The 11894-nt window shown below is 37.8% G+C and overlaps 1 protein-coding gene across 1 annotated transcript in view; it reads left to right on the forward strand.

Moving 5' to 3' along the window:
• The window catches only part of LOC139734286 (ADP-ribosylation factor-like protein 5B), a 35110-nt gene extending 23425 nt beyond the window's left edge, over window positions 1–11685 (forward strand). The window contains exons 3-6 of the mRNA XM_071645082.1: window positions 3906–3966; window positions 5304–5451; window positions 9297–9380; window positions 11122–11685. Of these exons, the coding sequence (XP_071501183.1) occupies window positions 3906–3966; window positions 5304–5451; window positions 9297–9380; window positions 11122–11442 (614 nt within the window). The 3' untranslated portion in view covers window positions 11443–11685. The remainder of the gene's footprint in view (window positions 1–3905; window positions 3967–5303; window positions 5452–9296; window positions 9381–11121) is intronic.
• The last annotated feature ends 209 nt before the right edge of the window (window positions 11686–11894 follow it).

Consider the following 11894-nt stretch of genomic DNA (forward strand, 5'->3'; position numbering starts at 1 on the left):
TTCACGTACATGTAAGAATGCATGATTGAGGATTCAAGGCAGTAGAACAAAAGAAGAAAACATAGATTGTACACAGGTGACCTTGTCAAGTGAGTGGTATTGTAATGGAATTACATTGCAAAATTATGGAATGTGTGAGCTTTCTGCATCATCATCCTTGTTCAGTGTATTACAGTGTATACAACCCTTTTATTTTATATTTTTTTAAAGAGTATTGGTTTATCTGCTTAAGGATCACAATGAATTCCACAAATCTAGATACATGATGCTGCAGGATGTCAAATTGTGTAAAGTTGCCTGGAATGCCCCTTTCGATCATGACAGCTTTTATAGACACCACCGCGATAGTATGATGCCAGAGTGAGCGCATGTTTGCCAGTGGGTGTACTTGAAAAAACTCACTTTGGCTGCATTTATCATCTTTCCTCAGTTTGAAACGGCTTTCCATACCTACTATCAAAAGTCGTTTCCAAAGCCTGTTACAAATGCCTTCCAAAATAAGTTGTGTTCATCAACTCATCGCCAACACGAAAACTGGCCTTGTCACTTTGCAGCCGCATTGCACTGTTTGACCCAAGGAGAAGGGGTCATATACGGTGCATGCAGTACAACATCGTTTCAAAACAGCTTTGCGTTTATCTCACTTTTAGAAACACGTTTCTGGCTGAATCCTGTTTCGGAAAGCACAAATTTGCTGTTTTCAAAAAAGCTTTCCAAACCCCATTATCAAAACAGCTTTGCAATCATCATCTCTAAAAAAACATCCCTGAAAGCCGTTTGGAAAACCTGTTTCTGCCGGGGAAAAAAAGAGCTGATAAACGCACCCTTTGTCATTGATGCACCAAAAACATTTTGTACAGTCTGCAAATTGCTAGAGTCGCAGCGGACACACATGGGCAGGTGCTTGCCCGCGTCGCACACCATTAGTATGACAGTTGCTCATGCATGGCAAGGCATCAATGAAAGGAGTCGGTCTATCGCTGCGAGTGAAAATGTATATACCGGTGTATGTACTCTTTTTGATGCATCATTGTACAAGTCAGAATCTGGTGATGTCATTTTTGCCAGACCGTGGCATGTCCATTGTGCGAATTTTTCATTGTCGTGACGCTGACTCTCATGCGGATGTCGCGCCCGGCCTACTTTGCACACGTGCGCCCACCTTGTCCAGTGGAGGAAGCCCCACCATTGTGCAAGCGCTGAAAAGTCTGCCACTGTATTAATACCCGATTACAACTTGGAGGAACAAATCTGCAGGGATTTGAATTGCGTCTCAGGAATTCGCTCTCCCACATGCAAATGAATGGTTTCATAGAAACGTTGGACTGCAATTGCAGGCTTTGCTGCAGTGAAAGGCCTCTCTGTGTACATACATTGTAATCACACATACTGCAGAATGACTTTCAAAGGGTCATCAGAATTCACATTCACAATTGTAGTGCAAGAACTTTCAAGTTCCATATGTATGTTTTTATGAAAACATGATGTTGGTCACAACCATGATGTGAGAATTAAGATTGAGCAGTGGTATCATAGCTTTGGTAACCCTCTGGTACTGTGTACGCCACATATTTAGAGAGCCTAAATTTTCGCGAATCAGGGCTTCCAGACGACTAAATAGTGAGTTGTTAAATTTGTGAGTACTGAACAGAGGAATATGTAGTATGCACGTCACATTTATATCGGTATCAGAGTCAATATACGGTGTATTTGTGGGCCTGTAAATTTGCCTATAGCACCTTACTCGCAAAATTCGTGGAAATAAAAACCTTGTTAAATATTCAGCAGCTACAGTATATTGTTACACAAAATCACATTTTTTATATTCATCAAAATTATGAAACTACAGCCCTCTCTCTGCTAAGAGTCATTGTTGTTCCTATGACATCTCTGAAATGATTTAATGTGCAAGATGCATGATTTATATTCTTCTGCCTGTTGATACAATGTATTCACAGCAGATGTTACCATAGAATTCAGGAAATCTCCAACTGTGTAATACTATTACAGTAAAAGCAAAGGTTTCCTTTTGAATTAATTTCCTTGTTCTCAAATGCCCTGTGGACAAACATTCTAATTGTGCATAACAGAGTCAGAGCCAGTACTGTATGTACATGTGCACACTGTTCAGCATGATTGAGAAACCCTAGAACTGTTTTTGGGAAACCTTATTTTTAAAAAAAAGAAGAAGAGAGATTCTGTAAAAGAGAAACCATAAAAATGGAATCTTGGCCTACAGCTGGTGACCTCTGTTGATTCCAATGTCAATGAAGTCAAAGGTCATGACCTCTCTGACTCCTCTGTCACTTCTGACCATCCATTGCATTAGAACTATAAATTAGATTCATGCATGTAGGGTATCATACTATCCTACAGTGTTGGCCTATGTGACACCATATTATGCCACACACCTCGTTAGATTATCCCTTTATTTACAATCTAAGAATGCACCATTGCAAAGTACTTGCGTAAAAATATAATCCACCAATGTTATTAGGTGGCAGACCAGCAAATGAAGAGAACATGGGGGGGGGGGGGTATACAATACATAGACATGTGTAAAGTGTTCAAATTCATGAAATTCTTCCGTCAAGGTGAAGGGCAATTTGTCAATCATGTGTAAAGTGGTTGTACAAAGTGCGCGTTTGTACATATTGCATGTATAGTACACTGTACACACAGTGTGGCCACTGACAGATGGTCTAGATATCATACACTTGTATGATATATTCTAGATGCTTTCCTTATGAAAATAATTGGAAACAAACAATTCACAAGTTTTGAGAATAGTTTGTGCTTTTGTACAGTTATTACACATACATTTTGTACACTGATGTGAGAAACTTGAAGCACACGGTATAGTGTGGTTTCCTACAATTACATTGGTTCTGTTTGCCTAACCCGACCCCTAAACCTGCAATTCTAATTCTAACCTTTAGCCTCGTCACCAAGCCCTCTCACATTCCAGCCCCTCCCCCTTTTGAATGTGGGAAAAATTCTGTCAAGAGAGACCCAAATTGCAAACTTTGTGATGGAATCAGCACCCTTTGACTGCTGTACCATAACTCAAACACAATCCAGCAGGCTCTCTGAGCCCTGGAGTCTTCTACGGTGTACATTGGAACTGAATGATGCGATATATCAGCTTGTTTTCTTCTGCTGTCTGAAAATATGACATTTATCAAGCTGTTTTGAATTTATTTGGCGTTTATCATTCCTATAGGAATATTTACGCCAAATATATATTCATACAAATTACTTTAAATTTTCAATTTTACCCTATATTATTTTCATTGTATCAAAAATAATTCAAAATAAGATATTATATCAAATAAATCTCCCTCACTGGCCTCGGTTCGAGCTGCCCACACAGTGCTAGACTCATTCCAAGACCTTCGTGATTAGAATTGTCATTATTTGCATCTACATTACAATGTAGGTAATCCACTCGTAGAATATTTTATATCACAGCAATGATGAACCAAATAAATTTCATCTGAAGCCTAGCAGTCTTCACCATATGAATTTTTGTATGATTATTGATATAGCATATTTTTGTAGTTTATAGTAGAGGAGTTTGGAAGCTTTGACTTGGATTCAAGCCAAATAAACACTATGAGAAGACCTTATTAAAGTAGTCTTATTTTACATGTAACGTTATATGTCATTGCATTTTTTAATTGTGTTCCGAATCTTCACTGTTATTCATATGTCAACAGTCTTATTCAAAATATTTCAACTGTATATCTCAAACCGGCTAGTGTTCCCATTCACCATTTGTCTAAATGGTGTGAAAAGTTATCAATGCATTAACTGAAGGTTGATGTTTGATTTAGATTTTTTTTAAGAAGTTCCAAAAGAAAAATGTTTAATTTTCTTTTGTCTTCTTTCAAATTCTGTTTCAGAACACAAGGTGATCATCGTTGGCCTCGACAATGCAGGCAAAACGACAATTCTATATCAAATGTAAGTATGAGAACATTGAATATGGCTTTAACTCCTCCATTCCAGTTACAGAACCAAAGCCCAAACTGATCATAAGGGTACATGTACAATTGTACAGACATTCTATTTAATGCTTTGCAATGTACATATAATGCTATTTGTTAATAGTTGATTCATATGTGGCAGAAAGCTGTTTCATTATTTTACACTTGACTTAAAATTAATGGAGTTCTTAAGGAACTTTTGCACAAGTCTCCAAATTTGTGTGACAAATACAGCCATGGTTCTTTGCAGACTTGTTAACACATGTGGTGTTAGTGATTTCTGTAGCGCTTGGTTATGTGGGTGCTTCAAAACCTTTGCCAAGCTAAAGGGTGTTATCAGTTGACAGGTAGCAAGATTTACACACATTAATTTTATCTCTCTCAATTGAGGGCAGAAAGCTGATGGTGTAGAAAATGTTTACTTTTACACAAAATGACAATATACAGATATAAACGTGGAATCGATACAATTGTAAAAATGTACTACTCGTATGCATACTCTGGTGACTGATACAGGGAGGAAGTTCCGAACAAAAAGTCACTTTGCTTGTTGAGTATATTCCTCTGGAATTACAAAAGTCATGGTTTGGAATGCAGGTATTACAGAATGTGTTCTTGTTGCAAAGAATATAAACTGACATTTCAGTTCATGTGAAAAGCTTTGTGGATAAAAGTAATATGGAAAGACACATTCATTCAATTTATATTCTAAATTTGTGGGGAGAGGGAGAGGAGTTCTGCATGGCTAGGGTGAATAATGAGGACAGTTAATGTCTTTTAGTGATTGTGGTACTGAAACTTTGAATACTATAGTATCTTTTGAATGAATTGTCTGATTTTTGTCACGTTTCTCTGATATGTTTTACTAATGCTGCTTTCACCAAGTTCACATTTCTCCAATTATGATTTCTTTGGGATTTTACCACATGCTTGCAATATTTGACATTTGTAGTAGTAGGGCTCACTTGACAGGGAATAATTTTCCTGGTATTGCATCGCAATTTGCTGAAATGCATTTTAGATATGACTGCTATACAAAATTTCTTGAGAAGCAGGGTTATGTTGTGTTTTGTTTGTTTGTTTGTTTGTTTTTACACAGGACTGTACAGAACATAGTATTTTACCGTTGAACAAACTGCTCATCAAATTTGAGATGTAAAATTATTCCCTGCTTGAAAAGCAGGCCCCCTAGGCTCGGAATGTGACTACCATGTTTACGTTTTTTTTTTTCCAAGTAAAACTGAGGATAAATAAATTGATAATAACTTCATTGTGATTTAGGCACATTTGTATGTCTACATTGTGACATTTCAGACTAATGAATGAGGTGGTCCACACCTCGCCAACCATCGGCAGCAATGTGGAGGAGGTAACATGGAAGAACATCCACTTCCTGATGTGGGACATCGGAGGGCAGGAGTCGCTGCGCACCGCCTGGAATACCTACTACGCAGGCACACAGGTAGTGTATACCACCTGTCAACTTCTGGGGGTGATGATTGCACCCATAGTTGGGTTGGAGGGGCAAAGGGTTGCATTGGTATTAAATTCGGTCCTAAAGTCACCGAGAAGAGACTGATCTCAGAGACCATAATTCTGGGAGAAGTGCTACACAAGCAGACAGCTACAAGTTATGGGCTAATGGATGCTGTTTTGCTTTTAACTTTGTTGGAGGAGGGGGAGGGAGGGGTGACGTGTGAGGTGAGGGGGGGGGGGGTGGGGGTGGGAGGGATCTGGGAGAGGCAAGGAGTTGACTTTTATCTGGAAAACAAAAATAGCCAATATACAAATAGTGTAAATAACTAGAAACATCATCAAAATAGGCACACAAGTAAAACCTTGTAGACTACAGGGTTGGGTTTGTACAATTACTGGTAGGAGGTGGTTTCAGTGCTGAACTGATACCAGATAGCAACCACTATGTGTGTACCCCCTCCCAGGACGGATGGATGAAGCTTGTAGAGGGCAACAAGCGGATAGAGTCTCTACCAAAGACACATTTTTCTTTCATGTTTTTATAGTGTATGATATCAAACTGTGGTTATAAATGTGAAAAAGTGTGTGACTTCGTAGAATTATCACTCATGAAGGATATTCTTTCATCAAAAGTTTAAATACGAGTATTTGTAAATGATAAAGTGAACATGGTGTGCTGTTCTTACCAGCAACTGCATCTCTTGCAAACTCATGATCTTCCCCTCCATTGGGCTTCTCTTCACAAAGAGACTGTAAAACATCACCACACAGGTGTGTGTCTGGTTGTTGTTTTGGCTTCATTATTTTTTTTATTGCCTTTTTACCCTATCATACGGGTTTGGGGATGTGTGTCACACTCGCTTTTGTGCAATATCCACATGAATGTGCCAGATCTTGCTGCCAGCGCAAGATGGTGAGCTCTTTGTCAAAAAATGATAATAATAGATAAATAAATAAAGATAAGATAAACTAAAATGATAATATTGATAATGATAATGATAATGATAATAATGATAATAATAATAACAATATTAATGATAGTGATAACAATAATAATAATAATAATAATAATAATAATAATAATAATGATAATGATAAATTAGATAAAAAATGAGAAATAATGATAATAGTAATAATAAAGCTCCAATTGATGCTGGACCAATGTGGGACAGAGCCTCGCTTCAGTCTTGCATTAAATTCATGGACCATTGTGAGTACAGTATTGAGTAAATAGTGCAAATCTCCCCAATTAAAGAAAAAAGTCAAAGTATGAGGAAGAACATGGAAGACGAAAGGAGAATTATGTGATGATACCAATTATAGTAGTAATGGTGCTGAGGATGATAACAGTGGGAGAGTAGAAGCAGTAGTGATGATGATTACTGTAAAACGAGGAATGTTCGCATGCATTTTAATTTCGCGAATTTCGCGAGCGCCAAGATTCACGAAATTAAAATGCACGCGAAATTTCTTGTCTACACTATATGCATTGAACGCCAGTGGCAAATCGCGAAAATTTCATGCCACGAAAAAGGAAGTCGGCTCCAATTCGCGAAAATTTCGTGCCGTGAATATATCATGTTTTACAGTATGACAGTAATGAAAATAATAAAGGGGTAAATTTAAAGATGATATAAAGTTTTGGTACCTCTAAAGTTTCCCTGAGTTTCCTTGTCTTAGTTTGTGTTTCAGGTTAAAGTACCTTTCGTATAACTAACACTGTGAAACTTACTCGCCCCAAAGTGCTATCATGTCTTAGTAATCATGCAATAATGGTTTCGTACCAGAGCAGAGCGGGCTCTGAAAAATTCGAACGAGCCGTTAGTTTGACTCGATGCGGTACCGCGACAATCAATATACACGTATTGTACGAAACCATTATTGCATGATTACTATAAAAGACATGAGAGCACTTTGGGGTGAGTAAGTCTCACAGTGTTAGTTATATGAAAGGTACTTTAACCTGAAACACAAACTAAGACAAGGAAACTCGGGGAAACTTTTGAGGTACCAAAACTCTATATTATCGTTAAATGAATAGTAACAATGCTCATGACAGAGGTTGTAAATAGCAATATGTAAAGATGATATTTGCCAAAATGCCATTTTGTGATACCCAGAAGCAGTACGTTGTATGATAAAAATGAAACTTAACTGCCTTCTTGTAGTCGAGTGCTCTGTACGATTGAAATACTGCTGTTGGCATTCTGGAGGTATCCTGATTATTCCATGCACCCCTAAATCCTGCCAAGCCTTTGAAAAAAAAAGGGGGGAATTTTTCTTTTCCCTGTCAGCAATCACATTCACATTGCCCTGCTGGTCTGACGATTATTTCCCACAGAAAAATATGAATTGTTTAGGGCTGGTGTATGCCCAGTGAGCACTGACAATAGGACTACGAAAATTGGTAAAAGCCGGGGAATATTTGGATACCAACTGGAAAATAATAACATGGCCCCTTATACCAATATTTAGACTGGGATAGTAGAGGATCTCTCCTTTCGTTTGGCTTTGTTATCTTTTTTCTTTTCAGTATGCAGTACATTTCCATAATTTCCCCCTCTCAGAAGAAATGATGAAATTTGTGTGCTCATAGCACAAAATAATTTTGTGTAAAGATCATGAACGTTGGGGGGAAATGTTTGGCAGGCCCTTATACCACCATTGACTGGATTGGATTTTGAATAGACAAGATGAAATCAAGGGAGGTTTTCTACAGTAGATGATTTTGTTGGTCTTCCATAACTTGGAGATGATATAGACAGTGCTTGATGTTTTTCATGTATGACCAAGTAGAGCTCGCGCTGTACACTGGCACAGCATTGCCAGCACATTATGACAAAAATTCAGTCGCGTTGCCACCTTTAAATCTAAATTATTATTATTATTATCTCTTTTTTTTTTTCATTTACATGCAATTATGAGAATTAGGGGAGAGTGCGGGTAGTACACAGGGAACTAGGTGAAAAGTTCAGGGCCCTTTGATTGAAAAGGATTGCGAAAATGTTGGTTTTCTTTTCATGCGGACACAGTGAATGGATTTGGATTGTATTCATATTACAATTGTAATTGCGTACTGTAATGGGACATCCCCTATCCCCTTCCTCTCCGTGTGTATTTTCATGACATAAGCACACGATCCTGGGAGCAAGGTCCTTGGAGCTATGTTTCTTTTAATAGCAGTACACTGTATATATCAAAACTAATTGGGAGTCTCAAATCACCAGTGTTTACATTGTTGTGTGTGTTGTTTGTGATAATAAGCCAAATGTTAATACTTAAATAGTTATTAGGTATTGTTCTGCCATGGAAGTTATTTTTGACTTGGAAAATAGCATGATTGTTTTCATGTTATTCTGTTCAAATCCGTGATGATGGAGAACACATCCTATTAGATTTGGAGAGGTCTAATAACAATTATCTAAGATTTCTATCTCTTTTATTCTTTGATTGCCATCTCTATAATATGTTTTTTGTTTTGTTTTTTTGGCTCAGCTATTAGTGCTCCATTTCCTTGTATGGCGTAATTTTAATTCGTTGATTCAATGAATCAGATTCAGTCTTGCGTTATGACTTTATCCTACACTAACATTTTTGTTTTTATTGATCATGGCTGTTTTTTTTGTGGGGTTTTGTTGTTGTTGTGTAATGTTGGCATTAGGGCATTGATACCAACATCATTCTAATGCAAAATGAAATTGATGTATGAGTTGATATCAGAAGAGGATATATCAGCAGAAAATAGTGAGCAATCACTTTTCAAGATTTTCCCCAAAGCTCATTGCCAATCATGTTATTTTCCTTCTTTTTTTTTTTCTTCTGTGTATCCAGTTCATCATCCTCGTCATAGATAGCACAGACCGGGAGAGGTTGCACATAAGTAAAGCAGAGCTGTACCAGATGCTTGCCAATGAGGTGAGTGCACTTCAAAGGAGAATGAAACCGAAATAATATGTATTGCTGTTGGACGACAAAACCTCTCATCTAAAAAAAATGTTTAAATGTTTGGGAGAGCGATAGAGCATGGCAGCCAAAGCACTATAAAAAATGGGATAATCTTTCCTTTGATATGCTGTGGTGGCTTCATTAGGGGCATAAAGACAGCTAGTATTGCACAGGACATCACTTTATAGCTGCTTATCTGACAATAGTCCCCCCCCAAAAAAAAAAAAAAAATAAATAATAAATAATAATAATAATAATTTTCACCAAAATTTGAGATACATGGTCTTGTCTCCCCAGCATTGTCATGTGGATTGTTATAAGGGAATGCGAGAAAATTAGCCGAACACATCAGTGAATTTTGAAGGAGATTAGACAATCCCTAGAAGAGTAATGAAATTTTATAGTTTTGGTGTGGCCATCACTGGATGGGAAGACTAGGACAGTTTGTGGTGTCACGCATAGACGATAGAAAGAAAATTCAACATATTCATTCATACTCATTTGGAGACACATTCCTAAACATGATATAGAGTCATTCTCATAGAGTTTGTACAGTGACTAATGCATTCATGCCTTCCACAAGCTGTGGGCACCAGTCCATGCCACAAACTCCGTGGCTTGTCAGTTACACAGGCATCCCTGTGTATGATAATCATAATAGTGGCCTCTTATAAAGCGCTGAAGTCCATCAAAAATGAGGCTCGTGGCGCTTTATATGAAACAACAACAGTGACAACAAAGTGTGATTGGTTCCTGAATGACTGTAGCGTTCATTTTGGACAGATGGCTGACTGTGGACACCTCCCTCCTACACGTGGCCAAACACAAAATACCAGCACTCCCACCATATGTTTTCTTGACCCACCCCTCCCCTTTTTGATAGTTGATATGTAGTCTTCTGAAACAGGATTTTGCTTCAATCTGGCAGTGCCTATCAGCTGTGCCACTGCCTGTTGTCCTGCATGATTCTAGCCTATCCTGAGACACCGTATTCTTCTTGACACACTATCTTTGATCCCTTGACTGTTCCACTGTTGTCCATATATTGATTGCCTTCCCAGGTTTAGTGTGGTATCTGGTTTGTTTTTTTTTATAAAGAGCCTGGCACCCAGAGGCTAACCACTGGCATGCCCATGAAACCTGCTGTGTGGCCACTGATTCACACAGTGACGATTGCTTGTTTCAGCCATAATATGCAGCAAATCGTATTCGCAGTGTAGGCTCTTTGATTGGTTAATATACACTATATACAATGTTATAATGACAATGATAATAATACAATGTTACAATGATAATGATAATGATGATGATGATGGTAATAATAATAATAATAATAATAATAATAATAATAATAATAGTGATATAAATGTGTTTATTATACAAAGAGACTAGAGTGAATAAAACTATGAGAGATTGAAATGTAACAAAGTTTTGCCTGTTTTGATACCATATTTAGATATAATTATGTGCACGTGCATGTGTATCTATGTATATATGCATGTGAACATGACAAAAGTAAGTGCGTGCAGAACCATGTCTGCAAAGCTCACCACTGTGTTTAGTACATGCTCTTTTTCTAACAGTATTTTTTTAAGGCTGTGCAATCGTTGATATGATGTCTGCAAATACTGAATTCAGGAAGACTTCTGAGACGATTCACATCTGAAAGTTGATATCCCTCTGAACTTCACCTGGTTTCCTTGCCCCCCAGGATCTGAGGCATGCTGCTGTTCTCCTGTTCGCCAACAAGCAAGATCTGAAAGGGTCCATGTCCTCCGCTGAAATCTCCCAGCAACTTAACCTGACATCCGTCAAGGACCACGAGTGGCATATACAGGCCTGTTGTGCTCTTACAGGGGAGGGGTACGTATTTCTTTTCCTACACACTTTACAATGCACTCCCGTTGCAATGAACACAGTTATAACAAAATTCTCGTTACAAAGAAGTAAAAATTCTGGTCCCCAAATTATCATCTTTGCATCTTTACATACTGTACTTTTACCTTTCAGCTATCACAAAATTTCTATGTAACAACAGAAAACTGCCAATTCTGAGGACTTTGCTATAGTGGGATCGCACTAAGAAATAGTGAATCTTGACATAACAGACAATTTTCTGAGTGGTTGAATTCATGATCCAGAACTGCAGAGAAGGAATGAGAAATAAATGTTCTCACTTGTAAGTTCATAATTTCCTTATCTTTGAAAAGTTATACCCCATGTTTGTGTTACTTGAGGCAATATTTTGGTGAGTTGTTCATTTCATGCATGTTGGTGAAATTGCAGGAGTAGCTAAGATAAAAAACACTGCAAAATAACTTGTGTGTGCAGTACGTACATCATGGTATAGCTGTCATATGGGATAACTGAAAACGAAATGGCTATATCACTAGAGAATAGTACTAAACCTTGTGCAATTATGACGTGACTCGCTATCAATCGAATACACACCATGTGGCACTGATCGCTTGAATATGTTCACTG

This window comes from Diadema antillarum, unplaced genomic scaffold (assembly GCF_040938485.1).
Source record: "Diadema antillarum isolate AM-2024a unplaced genomic scaffold, OU_Dant_1.0 scf00000026, whole genome shotgun sequence".
Taxonomy (NCBI): domain Eukaryota; kingdom Metazoa; phylum Echinodermata; class Echinoidea; order Diadematoida; family Diadematidae; genus Diadema; species Diadema antillarum.